Raw genomic sequence first — 24,025 nt, forward strand, 5'->3', positions numbered from 1 at the left:
CCAGATCTCTTAATCTCCGACCCGTCACGCATGTTTGATGGGATTTAAGTTTAAATTCATTGGAGAATGTGCGAACAAATGTTATCTTATCTAATGGAGTTTTCTGTCAAGTATTCTCCGTGATATCTCTGATACATAATGGGTCGGAGATTAAGGGCGTTTTCAACTTAAAGCTTGCAACAACCGTGGAATTATTTTATCCTTGTTGTTTATCAAATATTAAACAAGGATAAATAACGCTCACGAGTGTCGTGAGTGTTAAGTGGAACGCATCCTAAGAGATGTAATTTCAATGCCAGCGATAAATTATGAAAATGCACGGATAACTGTGAAATGTTATATTTTTGTAAAAACAATTGTACGCAATTTTTTTTAATTAAAAGGGAAAATTAATTTTTGTGGCCTTGTTTGTTATAACAATAAAAAAACAAAAAAGTTGAATGACAATATCACACGGTGTTCCCAAGTGGTCACCCATCTAAGTACTAACCGTGTCCAATGTCGCTTCACTTCAGTGATCAGACGAGACCTGGATATTTCTTTTAAATTTTATTTATTCAGAATCAAAAAGTCATTTAAAATCTTTCTTACAAATCTTCAATGACATAAACATAAGAAGGGAAGCGAGTAATACTATGAAATATAAACTTTTCTGGGTATTATCTCGAGTATGTATAAGGGATGATAAATTGGGTGATAAATAAAACGATATCGCGAAGAATTGGAATTGTACCTAATGTCTTCAATGACATAAAAATACTTTGGACACAGTATGAAAGTTGCCTGAAGACCTAACTTACTTGAAAACGGCTTTCAATTGTTTTGTAATTCTATTTTTTGTAATTAAAAGAATTAATTTACGATATATTTTATATCTTGAAATATATTATTATAAAGTAATGTCGCCAATACTGGCATAGATTTTTTAAAGCAGCTCCTCTTATTTCTTAAAACTGTACATTGCACTGTACTAATATTATATTAGTATCAAAAACATGATTTGTTTTAAATAATACTATTAGTTCACAAACAATTTTTTTAGTTAAATTGAGCTAGACAAAGCATTTCTTATAGGTTTTTGAATGCTGAAAACAATAACGCAAATCATTTTTTATTAAGGCAGGTCAGATTACCGAAGTGATTAAAATTTGATGCCTAAAAATAGTTCTTTTTATGATAAACAAGATTATCTTAAATCAGATAAAATATAAATATATTTTAGATTTAAATATAAATATATATTGTTTACTATAAAATGTATTTTTATTTTAACATCTTATTTTTTATTAATGTTATTTTATCCATAAAGAATTTAAATTAAATTGTTTACTAAAATAGCAAATTTCTGCCTGTAATGAAATCAGATACATATTCTTATAATTTCTATTATATTATTGAATACATATATACAATTTATCATATTTATTTAGTAATAGATTTCTCTAACAATAAGTATATACGTAAAAATTGTATAATTATGTTATATGATGTATACACGTACATTATATAATATTACATAACGTATATAATATTATATAATATATATAATATATTATTATATAATATACATATATAAATATTTAATATTTATATAATTTATATTATATAATATATATATTTTATTTTTTATTTATATAATATATTATATAATATATATTATTATGTAAAAAATGCGTGCGCTTGGGCGTGAATAGATTAAAATAAGTCAAATTTATTTATCTGTTAACGATATTACTCATAAAGTTTATTTTGCTTTACATTAGAATTAATTGTATGAATGTGTTTGCATTATCAGAAATTATGAGATTGTCATGTATGTCGCATTAATGTATAATATTCGTAAGCGCAAAGGTGGTTTACCTTGAGTGCAATAGAAAACTAAGAAAAACAATTTGTACTTGGTATAAATCTTTATATGATAATAATTTATACATTTTTAATTACACAAAAATAAAGTATGTTTTATGTTTAAAAGCTTTAATATTAATACATTTAATATATCAATATTTTATACATATATATTAATATTTTATACTGGTTATATACGGCGACTATATTCTATTAATTTCATGATTCATACATTCACTATTTCTGTTATAATGTAGTGTTACTTCATTACCTTGATAATTTATATTTATTTTATGAAAAATTTGCGTAAGTTTCAAAATATTCCAAATATGTTACTGCGGCATCGTATAGGTATTCCAGATGTTCCTAAACATTAAATAAAATTTCTGTTGAGTATCTTATTTTAAATTTTTTGCATAATGTTTTGTTTTTACGGTAGTAATAAATGATATTTTTTATCAATAAGATGTTCCTCAACACTTTTTCTTTTGGTTGTGATTGATACATTACCAGAGAACGAACAAAATCTGGTCTAGATCGTCTAACAGCTCGCACTGCTAAACAAACGTCGCATTCTCTTTCGACGGCCATTCGTTCCAACAGAAAACTTAGTGCTAAGTAGAGGCCGCATCCAGTTACCCCATCGCTAAAAAAGATTATTGAACATTAGTTTTCTGAACATTTTTAAAAACGCTGCTTAAATGACACGAATTCTAAATTGATTATTACAAAACATTCTACGATCACATTAATGTACATTATTAATCATAAAATTATTATTTATTTAGAAATAAAAAATATAAAATGTGAAAAAAATATTTATTCTTAAAGAAAATCTTAGAAATTTTAATTATAGCAGTTTTTAATATCTCAATTTAATATTTACTGGCAGAGTGTGACAGTGGGACTATCGCCTCTTGCGACTCTCTCCGCAGCTTGCCAAAAGGTCACCATTGTTATAACGGGCGGCGGTGGTTGATTTCTTCCAGGTGTCCATTCCGTTAAACACAATATAGTAACATATTGTTCTCTCGAAGGTTTCTACAATATAATATAATTATGTTAAATAAATAATGACAAATAAGAACTGTTAAATTGTCTATTGAATTGATCTACCTCAGAATTATCAATGAGAAACAATTTTTGTGACGTATAATATTCGTGTTCCACAATTTCTTTCACTGTGATATTCAAATATGGAATTGGTTTAAATTCACCACTAGTTGGAGCGATAGAACAACAAGACTGGAAAAATTTGAAAATAAAATTTTAAATTGTTATAACTATATTTATAGAAATGTATTTGTGTTTATTTATTATGACTTTAATACACACACACACACACACACCATAAAATATTTGTTGCAATTATGTTCTGCATATTTCTTCTTTCACAAATACGTTTTGAATTTTATTTAGAAAAGACACTTACTGGATCCTGAAAATCAGGCGGCTGTAGCATGAGAATAAGTTCAACTTTGAACTCAGCAATCATTCGCCAGAAATCATTAATCGTCGATGGCATGGGAAGCTGAGTGGCTAGATACTGATTTTGAAGTTTTACTCCGTCTACATAAATAGCGGATAAATAATCGCTGTCCTCGTCCGATGCCGGGTATCTCTTTAAATATATTCTACTGACTTTATCTGTAAAATGCAATAAATCCGTTCTAAATATGTTTAACGCTTCTGTTATCTCAAAGATTGATTGTTAACTACAAAAATGTTAATTTTATTTCATGGCTTGTTTACTATATAATTATAATCAAAACTTGATAATTTAATGCCTTATAAAATAAAATTTTATAAATTAAAATACACATACAAACCTAAAATCAATTCCGGAAATCTGTTTTTGGCTCGATTACGCTCCGACAATGGCGGTGGAGACGTAATTTGTCGCAGAGCTTCATCTTGCCAAGCAGTGTTTTGTAATCTGAGGATTATGAAATAATCAACTTTAGTTTTACATCATATTCCAAACAAAATCCTTTTAAAAATAAAACAAATCTGAATCTAAATCAAGTTTTTAAGATGTACCTTTGCTGCTGAATCGGCAATTGTTTTTTTAACTCTTTAATTCGTGTCAATAACGTTTCATTACATGGCAATGTAGTTGGAATAGACAGCAAACATTCCACTAATGCCAAATGTGCTAACAGATATTGTTGTTTATTATCCACCATATTAGCCCTTTCGCTTCTAATGGACGCCGTTTCGGTGAAAACATCGACTAACTAATAATTTTATTAGTAATCAAATTATTATCTTTTATAATTACTGATCACAAATACAAAAAACCTATTTTACTAAAGAATCTAAAAATTGAATTAGATACATATCTAAAAATACCTTTAATTTTGTTACGTAATTATTAAAATAACTATATAAAACGTTCTTAAATACAATAAAAAGTATTACAAAAAGTTATAGTTTTAGTCTGACAAACAGCTCAAACGTCTTACATAATTATTTTTATAATATAACAAACTTAATTTTAAATTTAGCTAAATTTTTAGGTATTTTAGCAAAATCTTTCTTTATAAGTAAATATTGAATTAATTTTAATATAAATATTGCTGAAGCGAGATAATTAAACAAAATAACATTACGCCTTCCGCTGCCGCTCGATGGAGACAAATGTCGCACAAAATAATGGTCCCGGTTCTTCCAACTCCAGCACTGCAGTGAACTACCACAGGTCCGTTTCCAGGTGGTGTCGCCAAGAGTTTCTTCAAATATGTGACTACGGAGTGCGTATACAATGGCACGCCATGGTCCGGCCAAGCCGTATAATGTAGATGTTCTATCTGTCATTGATACGTAATATTTAGTAATAACTAATATCGCATCTAGCATTTGTCAAAAAGATTAATACCTTTCGAGTTTCCTTTTCAAAAGTAACGTGGAAAGTTCTAAAGCAATAATCAGCGAAAACGTTGTGCTTGGCGTTTAGCACAATGATATCACCATATTTCTTTTTCTTGCCAATATCAGGCCAATATTGCTCGCATTTTGTCTTTAAAAATTGTAAGTAATATTTATAAAAGAAAAAGCAATTTAGAATAAAAAATAAGAAAAAAATCTTACCTTTCCACTTTCGATTACATTTGCCAACATGCAAATAATGAGAACGTTTTCCTGCCAAATCATTCGCCAAAAATCGATAACAGTATTGGGTTTTGGTCCTTGTGTTGCTATATAACGCTTCTCTTTTTTATAACCCTTTTTTAAATAATTATTATTCAAATTAAAAAAATTATCATTAACGTTATGTAAATACATAATATATAATTTAACAATTTGTATTTTAAAACTGAAATATTTATGATTCATCAAAACTTACGGTGATGTAATTAGCGTTGATGTAATCGGAGTGAGCGTCATCCGGAAGTTTTTTTAATATCACACGCGTTTCGTCATCTGTATATACGAATCAGCACGATATTAGTTTATTACTGCTCAAGTGTAGTCAGACTACAATCAAATTTTCACTTACACGCAATGAGATTTCCATATCGATTCTTAGATTTGTTCTGAGGTAATTTTCCATATTCCCACGGTCGAGTTTGCCCTCTTGGAAATGTCTCGAAAAAAAAGATGGAAAAAAAACTTTATTGTGTTGTCACATACACACACATGTCATTATAAATTTTATTCATTATAGCTATATAAAGCAATGGAAATAATGTTTTCATAAATTGTACATGATAAAGTTTTGTGTAGAGATATAGAGATGTAAAAAATTACGTCAACCGTGACAATCTACTTACAGTAAAATTGCGATAAAATAATAATTTTTTGACAAACAATATATTTATGTTTTCCGTGCTAATACATAAGATAAAATAATATTATTTTATATTCTTTTCAAGTGTGCTTTTCATTTGCTAAGAGAAAAATTATCAGTGTAATCAACCTCCTAAAACGGTATTTTCTCTTTCGGAATTTAAACATTACACTATTAATAACACGTCATATGTTGATCAGAGAAACAAGCAATTAAAGACAAGAATTAATAAATAAATTCACGTAAGAAGAAATATTGCTTCAGTAATTACTGACCACAGAATAAATGTTAATCACAAATTTGACTGAAAAAATGTAAAAGTATTAGCTGTGGACAGAAATTTTGACAAGACTTATTTCCAAAATAATATACATGAAAAAACAAGCTAATGGGATTAATCTTCAAACGGACACTGATCTTTTAAATCAAGTATATTTTCCATTTATAAAACACAAATAATGATTGTGCTTCTTTTTTATTGGTGCAAACTTGTTTTAAAGTGAATTAAAAAATTGACTTTTTGCTATTTTAAGTTTAGACATTACGTTTAGTAATTTTATAATGTTATTCAGATAACAAGATGCGATTAGAATTACACTTTAAAAATGAGATTTTAATTTTATACGATAATATTTGCTTTATTTTATTTTGTTATAATTTGCGTTAGTATCCCGCTGTGACCATGAGGTATGTTTTTATCTTGTAATGTTAACCTTAAACTAGTATTCGACGTTATAATTGCTTTTTTTCGTACAAAGTCTTATCATCCGGCTTGTTGATCAATTGATGGATTAAAGGGTTTCTATGGATCACGATAAGGATTTATATATTTTAATTTGTAAAAACTGAAGATTTTCTTAAATATTGCGTACTGAAGATGGTTGGAAAGTAAGTCGAAATGTTTAATAGAAATTGTATTCTTTTAAATGTTATTGTTCATTACTTTAATTTACTCAATAAGAACTGCAGTGATTCTTTGTTAGCCCGATACAATTTTTATTACCAAGTAAATCAACTTTTTAATATATACTTTTAATATAATAAAACTTTAATAAAGATTCGTGAAAATGTTTATTTGTATCTACTTATTTATTTAAAAGTTATTTATCAAGAACTGTTGCAAAATACGGTCATCTTTACTGTAAATTATTATGAGCCAAATTATTTGTTGCTTTATTCTTTGCAACTGATTTCAAGGTCGAAATTCATGGGCATTTGCGACTAAAATTTTTGTTGATAAAAAAAAGAAAAATAAACGTAATAAACAATTTTTTTATTTTGATAACTTTTAACTGATATTGTACAACTAAAACATTTTTTAAGTGTAAATGCTTCTTTTAAGTTTTATATTTGAATTTTATTTCAAAATGTTTTTAAATAACCCTTTTTTATCAACTTTTTTTAAAATTACATCAAGTAATTATCGTAATTTATCGAACAAGTTGCCAACAGATTGGATTAAAATATTAAAACAAAGATCAAAAACTAACCTCGTATTGCTTATCGAGCAATCCTGAGTGTACCGCCTGTCTGACGTAATCCTCGAAATCTTTTACCTTCACCAGTGATGCTATTTCTTTCTCTACTTCCTCGTCGTTCGTAATAGTAATTGGCTGCATTTCCGGAGTGGTTGCCCGCGATAGAGATTGTCTATCAGAAGGAGTTGACAAATTGTATTTGGAATTCGATATCACGGACTTTGTTTCTTGTTCATAGTTCTCAATGTTCTGCGACAAAGCCATTTCGTCTTGTATTAGCTGCTTAGTCATTTTTTGTTTTTTCCTGTAAAAAAGTCACATATTGGATTGCAGCAGATTTAAAATTAATTTCTACTCTACTGAAATCTGATTTACAGTGTCAGCGGATGACTTCGTTTAAAGTGCTGACACGACAAATATTAAAGCGAAACAAACAATATTGCTCTGTTTTCTAAAAAGTAAAAAAAAATACTACCTTCGATAGAAATAAAAAGCTATGCCTGTCACAAGGAGGAACAATATAAGCGGCACAAGCCATACTTCATAATGTTTTGGTGGAACCTCACCAACGCGAACCGATTTTATAAGCATAATTGGTTTGGCAGATAAATTTGGTTCGGTTACGATAATCACTATTTCATAAGACTCTTCAGGTTTTAATGGGCAATTCCTTGCATTCCCATAAATTCTATTGTCACCAATTCTGAATCGTTCGCCAGCTAACACACTGGTCTGCCATTGAAATCAAAGATATGTAGTTTTAAAGATATACATAGAGATATTTTGCTAATACTAATATTGCTAATATTGCAGTAGTAATTTATGTAACTTTAATCTTACTTTAATAAGTTATATATAAAATAATTTTATAGCTAATATAATCTTTACAACTAGATGTATTCTATTCAATTATTACGTAATTATTATTGCGAATTTATTTATTATTTAAAATCTTCACTCAAAAAAATTATGAATATCTTGTATATATACCGAAACTTCAGCAGCTAGCCAAGCAAATTCGTACATCTTCACGCCTGCTCGCGCACGAAGACTCTCAGGCACGTTCGAATATTGCTTGCAGAGATTAGGGCCTTTTACTATGATGTGCATCATGCTATCTTGGGTATCGTTTAAAACAAATGGTATATTTAATAATATTGTGGAATCGGATTTGTTTACCATAACATTAAGAACCCCGTCAAAAGCTGTTGTTGAAGGTGTAGAGATGTTCACAAACTTTGTAATGCTAGACTTATTCGCAACTGTTACAGCTTGAAGATAGATGATGTATCGCGTTGATGGGAATAAATATAATCGCTCACTGTAGTAACGCATGTATTGTATTACTGGGAATTCGAGTATTTCGTTCCTGAGTGATCGGATAAAGCGCTTTTTCAGATTCGAAGAAATTTCTTGTATCCGAATGCGAAAAGACTTAAGAGGACCACCTGTCTTCCAAGGATGAAGCCACTTTAAATCAACCGCACTATTGTTGCTGATCATAAAAGTATAATTTCCAGGTGGGTCTGGTGCTAAAATGTAATCTAATTGTAATCTGTATCATTTTGAAAAATTATTATTTTAATCTGCAGTGTCTTGAATTAAGAAACCAGAAAGTAATTGTTTAATACACATATATAATATAGACTTAGCAATTATAATAAAAACAGAGAAAATTTTTATTGTTATTGTTTTTTTAAATAATTGCTTATAGCAAAGATGTGTTAGTTGCAGCAAAAGAAAAAGAGAGAAAAAGATTATGATAGATAATATATAATCTATTACATTTGAATGTTATATTGATTACACAAGTACACAAAAAAAGTGGATCCGCCGGACCAACATTTAAAAATCCAGCGGATAGAAGCTCAGACTTGTTATACGTATTGAATTTTCCCCGGGTAATGTGGTGACGCAAGCCTGCACGCTCTGGATTATACATTTTGTGATCTAAACTGCTTTCACAAGGTGTTTTTTTGAGGTTAGAAAAAATAAGCCAATTTAGCAATTCTAACCTTGGATTTGAATTCAGCAGGTCAAAATACATGAGGATTGACTAGTCTGGTCCGTTGAACCAACCACTTTTTTTGTGTGCCTGTGTTATTATTGTTTTTAATTAAAAAAATTTATGTATGTTAGGCTTTTATAAAATATTAAAATTAAGTTCTAAATTTTACTTGTATTACGAAGCATGTCATCAGTCACAAAAACAGGAAGTCCTGGTTCAGAAACGTCCATATTATATGCAAAAACCTACAATATAGATTTTAGATTATAATATTTATATTTATCTCTTTACTTCTTAATTTTTTCTGCATATTTTATGTAAATTATTCATATTTGTAGTAGTAGTAGAATATTAAAAACATATAAATATGGTATTTGATAGAAAAAGATTACCAATACTAATAAAATATTTTATTTTTTAATTTATTGAACAAAATATATTTGTTAAACAAAAAATAAAAATAAAACTTTAAAACTTTATATAACTAAATAAATTATAATAAGATATATTTATTAATTACAGTAATTAATTACAATTTAATTTTTTTGTTTATAATACGTTATTAAAAAATATGTATTTAAATTTAATAATTTAATATTATTTTATTTTATTATAAATATTGTATTTTTTGTTTCATCGCATCAAGCTAAATAGAGCGCACCTGCTTTGTTCTAGTATTATTATTAATATACTTACTATTCTTTAAACTATGTAATTCTTTAAAAAACATTGCAAGAATATTGTTTTAGCATGTAAAAAATTCTTTTTTGTTAATTTTTGTAGAGAAATTAAGAATTTGTATACATGAAAAACTTGTATGGAAAATTACTTTTCTTTTCTAAACAACAACTGTGTAAACTTGTGTTATTTAAGTAGATATGTCTTTATCAGATTATGTCTTTATTAATAATGCGTTTATTTTTTGAGAAATAAAGTTGTGTTGCTTTAGAAGACTTATTTCGGTATTAGCGACCTTTTTCTATTATTTTACCTTAATTGTTTGAGAGAGCAGATTATTCGTATAAGAGTGTAGGTTCGTATTTTGCACAACTTTGCAGATGTAATTGTCCCATAAATCACAAGACTCGTTGAATTGAACTATAATATTTGAGCAATGTCTGCTATATGTGTAACATAACTGAACACCATAATCACGCAATTTTCCATTGAGAGGTGGAAGAGGACTTTGCCATCTCAAATGTATCATGGCACGCGTTTGACGAGAGTCAATTTCGACAACCTCCAAATTAGTTACTTTTGGCGGAGCTGTTTTATTTTGATTATGTTTATAATTATATTAATAGAAAAAAAATATTAAATATTACACAATAATCTATATAATACAGAATATCTCGCAATACTGCAAAAGTTGCAAAAGAAAAGTTGCAAAGTTGTTGTTAAAATATTCTGCTAAAATATTATCTACTCTAAAAAAAAATATTAAATTTTACCTGTTGGTGGGGTTTCAAACTCATATTGTTGATATGCAGTAGTATTTTCCTTGCTCTCGTAATCTCTTATTACGTAAATTGTTACTAAATATCGCTCAAGACCGTTTAATTTTGGATTAAGTTGATCCAAATTGAAATAAGTGTAAGTAGTCTGTTTGGTCACATTGAAGTATTTAACAGCGTTACTAATGCCCTGTATTTTTATTCTGGCTCTAATTGGTCCCGAAATTGCCGTACAATCTTCAGGCGGGCTCCATAATAATTTCCAACCTTCTAATCTCAATTGACTGAACACCTCTGACGGTATCTCTATAAAACCGTCGATTTCTATTTTTTCTGATTTTTTTATTTATACATATTTTTAAATATACATTTTTTAAATAACATTACGTTTATAAATTTAATATAATACATCTTCTTATATACATCACATAAAACATCGACATATTACCAAAAACATCAGAAATTAAAAACTAGGTAATTAAATAAATCAATTAGCGTTCTTTCTACAGTATTAATTATAATTTTAATAAATGAGATAATGTATATACACATACCAGATTGTACTGTGTTAAAGATTGTCTCTGCGATTGGGCTAAAATGTCGTGAATTATGTGCTATGACTTGCGCACTGTAATATGTGTATGGATGTAAATCCGGAATTGTGACTGTTAGATCTGTTGTAAATTTTGTAATAATGTGATTATCCGGCGAAGGTATTTTTAAGTCTCTACAACCACAGTATTCATTAACCTAAAATTAATTACAAATTACCTATTTATATAGTACATTGAAATATATTAAAACTAAAAATCTATAATTGTAAAATTAAATGTATTCGTGTAATTTTAATACCGTGAGATTTGATATTTCGGATTTTATGGAGTTCTCTAAGATAAATAATAAACTTACTTAAAATGTTAAATAATATTAATATTGAATTCATTCATTTTAATTAATTTAATTTAATAATTAATTTTTTTATATACAATATTACCTTTAAGATTACTTCATATTTTACTATTTTTCCATTTGGTTGATATGGAGGCTTCCAAATCAGAGTGATTTGTGTATTAGCCGATAACATACTTTTAAGTTCTAACACTTTAGATGGAACTGTGGATATTTACGTAAAATAATTTATAATTTAAATATATATATATATACGCAAATGAGTATTTTGGTTTACGTATTTAAAGATATAATGTAATTTAATTTACCTCCTTCAAGTGTACGAATTTTCGTAGAAAATAACTTGTGATTATTGTGAGATATGGTCACATCAAAAAAAGTATATGATGGTAAATATTGTAATTTATATGAAAAAGATGGAGCTAGTGTAGAAGTAACTTCTTGATTCGTATCTACATTGCGAATTACCACATAATACCATTTTAATGGACATGCATATAATTTCTGTAATACAAAAAAAAACAAAGATTAGTTATTTTTCTCAAAATATAATTATATACATAAATGTGATCATTCAAAATATGATTCTATAAAAAATGAAAAATATAAATATCACAAATGTAACAAAATATTTACATACGTTTGGATTAATACGCCAATCAATTATTATGCTGTTTTCTTCAAGCTTTATGTCGTAGTTTTCAGCCGCTACATAGTTAAGCATAAAGAATAATTTAAAAAATATTATTTTAAAAATTTACCATTATGTTGTAGTAAATGTAAAAATATTAATTTTATTATGAGTTTGAGAATAATAAATATGTGATAACTTTCAGCGTAATAAAATATTTATAATTATTTTATTATTGTTTAAATATCTCGTATTATATCATGTATATAAAAGTAATGTTGCGTCAATGTAATTAAAATAGAAAATAATTTTGACTAATAATTTTAACTTGTGATGTTAGATTAAAATTAAAGAAAAACTTATATAAATTATAAATTATGATATAACTGATATTAAATTCGTCAATTATTAATAACTTAATTAAATTGTAATTAATAAAATTAATGTTGACTTACGATTGCATGTAGTCTCAGCTACTTGCCAATCACTATGTATTTCCACGTTATTAATACTTAATTTGAAACCGATATGATAAGTAGTACCAGGTTCCATGTTCTCAAAATATTTTATTAGTTGCGTCATATTTTGAAATAACTTTTCCCATGTTTGCTGACCGTATTTAATATGTTCCTATAAAAAAGTTATGGAATCCATTTTTCTTCTTTTACTCTGTTATTAAATACTGCACTGTATCTACATATTCATAAAGATGTAAATTTTGTTTAATTACTTAAACAATATTCCTTATTTCTTTAAATAACATTAAAAAGATAATTAAATGTTACTTGAATAACGAAAGAATAAAGAATCGATATTTCTTTGTATTCGTCCTTCCATGTTACAGGAACAATGGCCCAAATACTTGTCTCGGTTGTAGAAATCGTAGGTGCCTTGGGTTTGTCTATGCCTGTTAAACAATTCATTTTTTAGTACTTTTATATCTAATCAGTAATAGATATTAAATATTATACAATATAAAAATAGCATGCTATGTATTCTATAAAATTGTTACTTGTTTGACATAGAGGTGGTATGTAAATTTTCTCAGTGTTATCTCCATTATTACATAATCCATTAATACAGATTCCATTTGCTTTATTACACTGTTCACTATATAAACAGGAACCACATGTCTTTTTGCAGCCATGACCATATCTATTTAATTCACAAGCTAAAAATTCAACGTTTAAAAATTTTATACACAAAAATAAAAATATTACTGGTGGTTAAAAATTATTTACGTGTGGAACATTCGTTTCCTAAAAAACCCGGAGCACACGTGCAACCATTTTCATAGCAAATTTCACTTCCTTTACAATCAACATTATTCAGATGAAATTCACAGGAAAACCAGCATTGTGGTCCAATTTTTCCTTCAGGACAGTCTGCGTCATCTGACAACAAAAATAGTCTGTTTCAAAATGATTTTTCTAGCTTGTTGATTTTATCTTATTATTTAAAAATGAAACTATAATAATTTTTTTATTTAAATAGTGTAATATAAATAACGCAGTTACCCAGATTTATATCTGATTTTACGCGTGATATAGGATTTACGACGGCATGTTCATCATAAAATAATTTTTGACATGTCACATCTGGCCAAAAGTAGCCACGGCTGTTCTCCCAATCTTGATTAAAAATAATAGCACTATTCCTCAAAGTTCCTTAAAAATAGTTATTATTATTATAACAGTTATAATGTTTTTTCTAACAAATTTATTTTGTGTATATAAAATGAATTTGTTGGAAAGTTTGTATAATTATTTGTAAAATAAATCATTGATATAAATGATATTTAAAAACTCCAAATAAGACAATAAAAAATTAAAATTCGCACCAATTTTTGGACATTGACGAACGTTCGCTATCGCCCACGTGGGATTTGAGTTATGCATATTGAGTTTAGGAACTACTTGGATTATCACTGTACTGTAAGTATTATAATCGGTCACTGAAGAATTTTTCTTGATTGTAACCGATTGCCACATAGGTAAGCCATGAACAGCAGATTTTGATGAGCCTTTTACTATTACTTTTACCAACTCTTTATCGTTTGTATAATCACGCAACACTACATGTGCATCGCATTCAGCGCAGAGGCCAATTAACAATTGTACGCACATCATTTCGTTATTAAGTTGGAAGATAGGACTGGTTAAAATTGCATTTTCGACAGTTGTATGCAGAAAGTTATCTGAAAAATGCGTTTTTAAATTTAATTTTTTCCTTGTTACTCGATTAATGCTCAATTTAAAATAATTTTTATTTTTGTATGACGTAAATTTATTCAAAATCTGCACTCACATATATGAAATCGAAACAACATCGGTATGTTACTTCTAATAAACATGTAGTAATTATTGCTTGAGTGCCCGTTTTTATCCATATATGTCAAAACAATTTTATTAGTATCATAAACATTTATTTTCCGCATCTCAGAATTCCATGTAATAACAAATGATCGCCATTCATTTTCAGACAATGGTGTGTGCTGTTTTAATTATTATCTAATTATAAATGCAGCATAAAAATCATACAACAGTTTTTAAAAGATTTTTAAAGATTTTGTTCTTAAAACAATACTGTGAATGACGGAAAGTGTAAAGCTCTTAAATTGACTTGTTTTTTTATTTGGAATGTACTTTAATAATAATTTTAAACTATAATAAAAATATATTAATTTTAAGCAGAAAGACTATATGTAATGTATGTACATCTATTTACCTTAAATGAAACTACTTCTTTACCGCATTCTGAATCTTTTTTAGGAAATTTTCCGGGTTTAGGAACTCCCGTCACACATTTCCGTATGACAGATAATGAATTGCCCCAACCGCCTATGATGATCCAGTAGCAAGAATCACCATTATAATTCGTACCGTTGCAAATTAATATATGTGCGTCGCGAGATACACGAACAGAAAAAGAGAGTTTTACTTCGTTAGTAAGTTCAAAATCTATCAAATCATAGGTATCTTGAATATTTTCATACTGTTTAAATTCTGAAAAATGTACATGTATGTTATTTAAAATATATATATTTTGCTTGTATTGGTATAATAAAATTTATATATATAATTTTTTGTCAAAGTTTTATGCCAGGCTTTTACCTTCCCATCGTTGATCAAATACTGGACCCATAGGGGTTTTTAAAGAATTTGTAAGATTCCAGTTTTGTTTAGTCCATGACTCCAAGCAGTCACCATTTGCATTCATCTTACAATTTATCTCATTGTTGTTAAACATATTTAAATTATTAAACTCTAAAATATATATTGGGCATATTTATAATAACTAAATTGCTATAAATAAATCTCTAATAAAATGCATTTTATGAAGATATTTATTTAATAGATATTAATTTAATTGTGACAAAAATTTTAATATATGTGTATAAAATAATTGTTGAATGCGTACTCTTTCCTCCACGGTTATATTCAGTTTTTTCACTTTGAGAGAAAATTTTCTATTTCAGGAAATCGTTGAATTTTTTGGAAAAAAAGAAAAAAAGGAAAAATAAAGAAAAATTTCAACTTTTAACAAAGTTTAACAAAATAAGAAAAAATAACAAATACAGTTATTCTCATTAATCAATTCCTTTTTGAGTAGGAAGAGTCAATTAGGTAAACTCATTAGTCGATGGTAGAGTCCTAAATAAGTAGAGAGAGACGCAAATTCTGCCTTCATTATGTTATTATTGCCGCTGCCATTTAATTATTATATGTTTGAGCCTCTTTTAATAAATTATTTAAAAAATAATTATTAGTTAATAATTTTTTGCTTTTAGTTATTTTAATTATTTTAGTTATTTTAATGGATAAATTTGATATTTTTAAAAGTAATATAATTTAGGAGACTCATTTAGGTTTCCTCAATCGTATATCTCTTGCAGCATGTTGCAAGAAATCTTAGGGTAAATTAACAAGTTTATTAATTAACAAAGTTATTGATAAAAAATTATTTAATAAGGAGCATTATAATGCGAGAGCAAACCAAAAAGTTGTTGCCCTTATTTTTTTCCAACTAAAATAATGCAGGGAGGTCAAGGTATGGAAGTTGTTCTGTGTACTTTTTATTATTTTTTCACATAGTCGCCACAGCGGGCGTTTGTCCCGTCACACCACTGATTTGAAGGTGCTGCTGTTGTAGAATTCGGTCGGTTGATTGTGGAACCATCATTGGACAGCGATCTTCACTTTGTCATTGCAAATAGACTTCTGTCCTGTCAGGAACCTTTAGTGAACCAAACACGGGGCAAGGTCTGGACTACACGGTGCATGCTCCAGAATCTTCCATTCGAATGACTAAAGTCTACCGGCCTAGTTCTGTAGCGACGGCGTCTCTAAGCTGATGTTACAATGGGACAGAGGCTTAAACCGTTGTGACAACTATGTGGAAAAATAACGAAAGGTATTTTGACCCCCTTGTATGTTTGTTATTTTGGCTGAGAAAAAATAGGGGCAACCACTTTTTGATTTGCCCTCGTAATAAGTAATCTAAAATATTAAGCTACATTTTCCAACTTTTTGTTTACGTACAAATTATTGTTAAAAACAGTAACAAACGTTCCTGTTTAATAAAATGTAATTAAAAAATAACATAAGTAATACACATTCAGCAATTTATCTCTATATAGAAAAAAAAGAATAATTTTTTTAGAAACTTGTAAATCTATTTGGCAAGGTATGTAAAATAATTATTTTAATTTTAAGAATGGTCTTACCATAATTGTTATCAAATAAAGGATAGTATTTCCGGATTAGATTGTAGTTCCACACAAGAGCACTACCATCATCCTCTGAGAGACATATCAATTTTACTGGTGTCGAATAGATAGATCCGCGTAATACGATAACTTTTCCGAAAATATGTCCAATTTGACTTGCAAAGATAAATATTATTACCGTATCCATCGTTGCTTTTTTCAATAAATTCATAGGTGCTGTTTATAAGATTAACAATTATTAGAATAAAAATATATAAAATAACATCACAGAATAAAAATATTATGTATAATGGTATATATATAATATACATACATAAATAAATATATATATATATATATATATATTATACACAATTATATAATTTTAATTTTATATTATGTCACTTTACAAAAAATATGTAAAATTAAATCTAATGAGACAACAGTTAATTGACTGCATTTAAATAAAACTTAAACAAAAAAAATATATATCACTTTCTTTTACTATTAATCACTTTTTACAAACAGTTAGCACTTCATCACCATAAATCAACATAAACAGTAGGATAATAAAAGAATTAAATTTTTTTATAGAAACGTTTTGTACTGTGTGTTAGTCTCATATTCAAACTGGACGTCTGGCAATAACTGGTAGAAAGGAACTCCACTTCCTTCTAGTAAATCCGCGATAACAGATTCCGTATCTAGTAAATGTGTCTGACGCATCAGGAAACGACAATTTTATAGGATGTTTGTATACATCATTTTTAAGTTATATTAGAATAAATCGAAAAACATTATAAATCCATTCTACATTAAACGAAGCAAATAAAAATAATAACTGAGTTTGAGATAGCTTTATTTGCACGTCTACTTGTGTGCAGATTTAATTTTGCTTTAAATTGTAATGTAATTATATTATACATAATAAATAAAGATGGTATATAAAGATATTTATTTATGTAAATATTTCCTGCAAATAATTTAAATATTAATTCTTTTTTGTAATCTAAAATTATAGCACTAAATAAGAATTCTTAGCAATATAGATATATGTATTTGAATTAATTAGATAAATTTGATGTTTAAATCAAATACAAAATTTGAGAAATCTTCCAATCAAAACAAATATTTAATATTTAAAAAGTATTTTTAAAAACGTTGAAATTAATGAATTAAATTTCTGTAATTTTTATTAAAAAATTATTTATTTTAATGTTTGAAAAATGTTTATTTTGACGTTTGTCAAAAGAAACATGATCTTTTTAATCAAGTATTGTTCTAATTAATGATTTGTCATTGAAGGGAAACTTTTACGCTGTCAGTACGTTATTTGATATCTTTTTCAAAAGTCTACAATTTTTGTCTACAACATTTTTTCTATAATAAAACTAATTTTAATTTCAAAATAAGACACCTTATACATTGTGTAAAACAAAAACTCATATTCTCTATATTTATTCTTATCTTTTAACATATAAATGTCCAATTAATTTTATTTTAAAGATATGTCAATGTTAAAAAATATTTTACATGCAACTAGCGTCAACTATAATCAACATTAAATCCCAATTTTATTTTAACTTTTTCCAAAACTGGTGATCAAATAATTTTTATTTTCTGTTTCTAGAAGATTTCATGAATAATTTTCAATGATTAATTTAGGTTTTCCGTTTGACCAAAAATGGCCTATTTTTAATTTCTTCCTTTTTAATTTCTCCTATACTCGCTTTTAAAAATTTGCTTTTAACAGATTTTACATAGAAAAAAGTCATAAATGTATAAACTATGTACAGGTTTTTACTTCTTTAATTAGTTAAACAGTTTAGCAGTTAATACATACTACAATATTTAGTTTCTTAGGTATAAGATGTCGTTTTGAAAGATCTTTGCTGTATTGACAATGTATCAGATTATAAAAATTAGTGATAGCCAATCAATCATTTATTGCATGACTTTTATTGCTCTTTCACCCTCGAACGTGACCAATTTGAGGGTATAAATACAGCGATTTCGGTTCTTGATTCGCGTCAACATCTCGTGAGTGTCGTCGTCGAATAATTTTGCGCTTTCAAACTTAGAATATTTTCACTGAATAATTTTGCTCTTTCAAACTTAGAATATTTTACCGTTTTGAACTCAGAATATTTCTGCATATTGAACTTAATTGAAATATTTTTGCGTGTAATTTCGCGATTGTGAACTTAGAATATCCGAGTGGCAAAACAAATCGAGGACTGAATTCCCACTTATTATTATAAGTTTTTCTTGTTTTTTGTTATTTAAATCTTGCGTGAGATTTTCTGTGCAATTATCATAGCGTGCGAACCAACTCAGAGTTATTAGGTGCAAGTTCTGCTTTAATCATTTATTAACTTTATAACTTTATTACATTTATTACTTTATTACATTAAGAAATTAAAGTTCCGTGTTAAATTTAATTCAATTAATTTACAGGGTGTCCCAAAACATGTGGGTCAACGCTCGTAAAAAAGTAGAAGGCATCGAGATGAATATAAAAGTCCAATACAAGAGGTATCCATGCACGGGGAAAGAGAAAAAATGTTCAAAAGGCTTTCCAAAGGGATGGAGTAAAAAAACAAATGCAAATGTAAATGGATATCCAATATATTAATGGAGGAATTTGGGAAAAAAACATATCGTAAAAGGACAGGAAGTAGATAATCGTTGGGTGGTACCATATTTAATTATATTCACCATATTCAATTATGAAATATGATCGATATATTAATTTGAAAATATGTTTCTCAATAAAAAGTGTAAAATACATATATAAATATATTTATAAAAGTTTTGACTGTGCTGCAATTGAGGTGCAAAGAGGGGATGGAACAAGGTTAATAAGAATATATAAAGTGAACTCATTTCTGAATGCAAGATATACTAGTACACCAGAGACTATGTGGAGATTGAATGAATATGTTTATGAGGTCACATACAGTAATAAGATTGGCAGTACACTTACCTAATTGTCAAATGGTATATTTTTGGGAGGGAAATGAGGAACAAGCAGCACAGAGAGAACATCGAGATACAACGCTTACAGCATGGTTCAAACTGAATAAAGAAGAAAAAATGCAACAGTGGCGTTACACAGATATTCCTTATCATTATGTATTTGATAAGAAAGAAACAAAGTGGAAAATACAGAAAAAAAGCGGAGAGAAAATAATTGCAAGACTATATACAATAAGTATTAAAGATTTGGAAAGACTTTATTTACGTCTACTACTACTACACGTCAGAGGAGCAACAAGTTTTGAGGATGTACACGCACCGGCAGAAATGGTGTCCCGCGACGTTCAGCGCGCGGCGATCACCCACACACGCGAAGCGCCGTACGTGTTACTGGGCGCGCGGAGGAGCCGAGGAGATGGGAGAGGAGCGAAAAAAGTGGGGATCGCGCCGGTGTTGCATCCTTCACCAACGTCGCACGTTGAAGAAGGATAGAGCTAAGATGAGTGAGAAGACGTGATACCGACTCGATGGTGTCCCAATATCCGTTTCACTCGCACTCGATACTAATATCGTCTCTCGCTCGCCAATACCATATTAATTATGTTAAATGTTAGATGAACAAAAAATTAACTTACAATCTATCTTACAAACTACAATTAACTTACAAACTATCAACATTAAATAAATCTAAATGTTAAAATAAAATTTTTATTATCTTTTAAAATTATTATTTACACAATTTTGCACACACTTACTTACAATACAAGAAATTAATCTTATACTCTAAATTTGTAAATGGATAAGAAACTCTTATAGTGAGTCTGAAAATTATCCGTAACGATGGTTATAATTTCACACAAAAATTTGTTACGGGATGAAAAAGAAGCATTATTACGCAATCATAAGTGAATCAATAATTAATTGGGATAAACGTTAATTTTTTTCTTTCTATGTATAACATAATTAATATTTCAATAAAAATTTGTGTTTTTTTAAATTAAATTTTATCACTTTACATAATATAAAGTAATGAATGACATGCTAATAGAATAAATGTCGACGCTTCGTGCACTCGGATAGCCGTCTCTCAAAGAAAAAGGAAAGCACGACGCATCGGTATTGGCGAGCGAGAGACGATATTAGTATCGAGTGCGAGTGAAACGGATATTGGGACACCATCGAGTCGGTATCACGTCTTCTCACTCATCTTAGCTCTATCCTTCTTCAACGTGCGACGTTGGTGAAGGATGCAACACCGGCGCGATCCCCACTTTTTTCGCTCCTCTCCCATCTCCTCGGCTCCTCCGCGCGCCCAGTAACACGTACGGCGCTTCGCGTGTGTGGGTGATCGCCGCGCGCTGAACGTCGCGGGACACCATTTCTGCCGGTGCGTGTACGAACAATAAATGGAGAACGGTATGAGACATTTAACAAAGCAGCAATTGCAAAACAATTAATTGAAACAAAAGATCTATGGGAAAAAACATTAGAGGAGGCTATAAAAACAAAAATGCCAGAACAAATACGAGAATTATTTGCGTATATATGCATATATGGAAACATTACAAATATGGAATAAATACAAAGAATATATGTTGGAGGACTATGAACAGAAAAATATTGTCAATTCTGAAAATATGGCTTTAAATCAAATACAAGAAATGTTGAAAAATAATGGAAATAGTTGTAGAGAATGTGATTTATCTAATCCAATGCCAATAAATAATTATAAAACAGAATATAATATAGAAAAAAAGAGAAAACAAGGAGATTAGTTATTAACAACATTAAATATAGAGCAAAAACAGATATACGTTATGAAAAAGTTATGAAAGCAATAGATAATGAAAATAAAACGGAAATATTATTTTTTATTGATGGATTTGCAGGAAGTGGAAAAACATACCTATTTAACTCATTTATGAGTGTAATACGAGGAAGAAACGAGAAAATTCTACCATGTGCATCAACAGGAATAACAGCTACAAAAGAAGGAAAAACATATCATTCCATGTTTAAACTAACAATACCCGTAGATGAAAGAGCCAAATCAAATATAAGAGGAAACACAGAGGCAGCAAGAGAACTGATCTCAGCAAAACTAATTATATAGGATGAAATAAGTGGATAAACTATTAAGGGAATTTATGAAAAACCAAAATCCATTTGGAGGAAAAGTAATTTTATTTCCAGGAGATTTTAGACAAAATCTACCAGTAGTGTCTTATGCAAATAAAATAGTTATAATAGAATCGACTGTAAAATATAATCCACTATGGAAGTATGTAAGAAAAGTTAAACTAAAGCAAAATATGAGAACAGAAAAAGGAAAAGAATTTGCAAAATGGTTGATAGAACTAGAAGATTGAAAATTATCAAATACGGACTATAACAGGATACAACTGAAATCCCATAGAATTTTGTAATAAAGAAATTCTTTATAAATGAGATATTTAGTGAAAGAATTACCATGAAATAGATAAGAAATAATCCAGATAGAGCGATATTGTGTCTAAAAAATATAGATACTTTCAAAATAAATGACAAAATACTAGAAAAAATGGAAGGAGAAGAAAAAGAATATCTATCAATTGACACAATTATAAATGAGGATCCTAAAGAGCAAATAAATTATCCGAGTAAATTTTTAAACACATTGACACCTTCAGAAATGCCAGTACATCAACTCAAAATAAAAATCAATGCTACAATAATCCTAATAAGAAATTTAAATATAAAAAAAGAATTTTGCAATAGAACAAGATTAATTGTAACAAAATTAAAAAATAATATAATATATGTAGAAATTTTGACAGGACTAGCACGAGGACAAATTATCATCATTTTAAGAACAAGTGATCGAGAATTGTCATTTAAATTTAAAAGAAGACAGTTTCCAAGAGTATCATTTGCAATGACAATAAATAAATTACAAAAATAAACTTTAGAAAAAGTAAGGATATATTTAACAAATCCAGTATTTGCACATGGACAACTATATGTGGCATTTTCGAGAGCACGAGGACAAATTGTCCAAAAGAGAAAATGTAAAAAGATTGAGGAAAAAGGGAATTAAGAAAAATTAATTGAAAAAGAGAAAAAAAGTTATACAAAAATATAATATACAGAGAAGTATTATAAAGTAAACTAAATTTAAAAAGAGAGAGAGAGAGAGAGAGAGAGAGAGAGAAGAAGAAGAAGAAGAAAAGAGAATAAAAAGAATTTAAAGAAAAATAAAATAAAAAAGAAAAAAAAAGTTAAATGTTGGAAAAGAAAAAAAGAACAAAAAGAGTTTTAAAAAAAAACAGCTAAGAAAGGAAGAGATGAAGTATATCTTTGGGAAAAGAAACAAGGAGAAGGAAACGGAGGAAGTTTTAATGGGTAGTCCAAGAATGCAAAAAGCAGCTAAAACAAAAAAAAAGAAAAATGACAGCAAAGCAAAGATCCTTAGGTATTCCACACGACCTGGCCGTATGGTAAACGAGACGGGTGTGCGTAAATGCATTTCCCTCTACCCTCGCAAAAAAAAGAAAAGAAGGAAGAGCTTTTGAGCCCGCGCGAAATGCGGGCGAAAAAGCTAGTATGTTTATATCAGTTTCCTTTCTTTTGTGAAATTTCTGTTTAATATAAAAAATTATAGTCATACTGAAAAAATAAAAACTAATTTTAAAAATAACTTTTGCATTGCTTCTTTTAAAAAAGCTAAGTATGAAAAATTGTCCACATATAACCAGATATATTCCGGAACATATGTATATACATATATGATTATATATGGACAATTTTTCATACTTAGCTTTTTTAAAAGAAGCAATGCAAAAATTATTTTTTTAATTAGTTTCTATCTTTTCAGCATGACTATTATTTTTTTATATTAAACAGAAGTTTTACAAAAAAGCTAATATAAACATATATGGACATATATTATATAAATTTATATATGTTTTTATATGAAACATTTTTTCCCGGAAAGTTATATTTTAAAAATAATCTAAGCTGAAAAATACGAAGACATCGATTCTTTGACTCAACTATGGTTATCATTTTACGGTTTTTTTTTTTAAGTAGATTTGTTTCTTTACATAATGCTCTTCGATTATGACGCTTTTCTGCAGTACCGATGGATTTTTGCAGTTGTTGAAGCACACACACAACACTCCGTATTACTTCCTTCATCCCTCCAAAATTTTAATTTATGCAAAATATAAATAAATATTATA

General features: G+C 28.2%; 1 protein-coding gene across 1 annotated transcript; it reads right to left on the reverse strand.

The window, feature by feature from the left end:
• Positions 1-1,946: 1,946 nt before the first annotated feature.
• On the reverse strand, positions 1,947-22,936 carry LOC105840154 (receptor-type tyrosine-protein phosphatase T). The gene is made up of 33 exons (XM_028194201.2): positions 19,813-22,936; positions 16,845-17,063; positions 15,232-15,384; positions 14,846-15,123; positions 14,426-14,612; positions 13,959-14,315; positions 13,636-13,785; positions 13,360-13,512; positions 13,131-13,289; positions 12,904-13,025; positions 12,574-12,748; positions 12,128-12,195; positions 11,796-11,991; positions 11,573-11,691; positions 11,133-11,328; positions 10,576-10,884; positions 10,116-10,390; positions 9,294-9,369; positions 8,107-8,648; positions 7,592-7,848; positions 7,129-7,420; positions 5,348-5,435; positions 5,195-5,271; positions 4,939-5,073; positions 4,727-4,867; positions 4,461-4,658; positions 3,889-4,085; positions 3,678-3,784; positions 3,281-3,495; positions 2,965-3,093; positions 2,735-2,889; positions 2,359-2,494; positions 1,947-2,214 (listed from the first exon to the last, which is right to left on the reverse strand). The coding sequence occupies exons 2-33, from the start codon at positions 17,056-17,058 to the stop codon at positions 2,140-2,142; spliced, it is 5,931 nt and encodes a 1,976-aa protein (XP_028050002.2). The 5' UTR covers positions 17,059-17,063; positions 19,813-22,936; the 3' UTR covers positions 1,947-2,139.
• Positions 22,937-24,025: the final 1,089 nt, after the last annotated feature.

The sequence above is a fragment of the Monomorium pharaonis genome, chromosome 2 (assembly GCF_013373865.1).
Source record: "Monomorium pharaonis isolate MP-MQ-018 chromosome 2, ASM1337386v2, whole genome shotgun sequence".
Taxonomy (NCBI): Eukaryota; Metazoa; Arthropoda; class Insecta; order Hymenoptera; family Formicidae; genus Monomorium; species Monomorium pharaonis.

Coding starts and splice junctions, on each gene's coding strand:
- LOC105840154 (XM_028194201.2), bottom strand. CDS start 17,058: ATGAATTTATTGAAAAAAGCAACGATGGATACGGTAATAATATTTATC. Junction 13,786..13,958: donor TCGTCAATGTCCAAAAATTG/GTGCGAATTTTA, acceptor ACTATTTTTAAG/GAACTTTGAGGAATAGTGCT. Junction 5,436..7,128: donor TGCTCGATAAGCAATACGAG/GTTAGTTTTTGA, acceptor TTTTTTTTCGAG/ACATTTCCAAGAGGGCAAAC.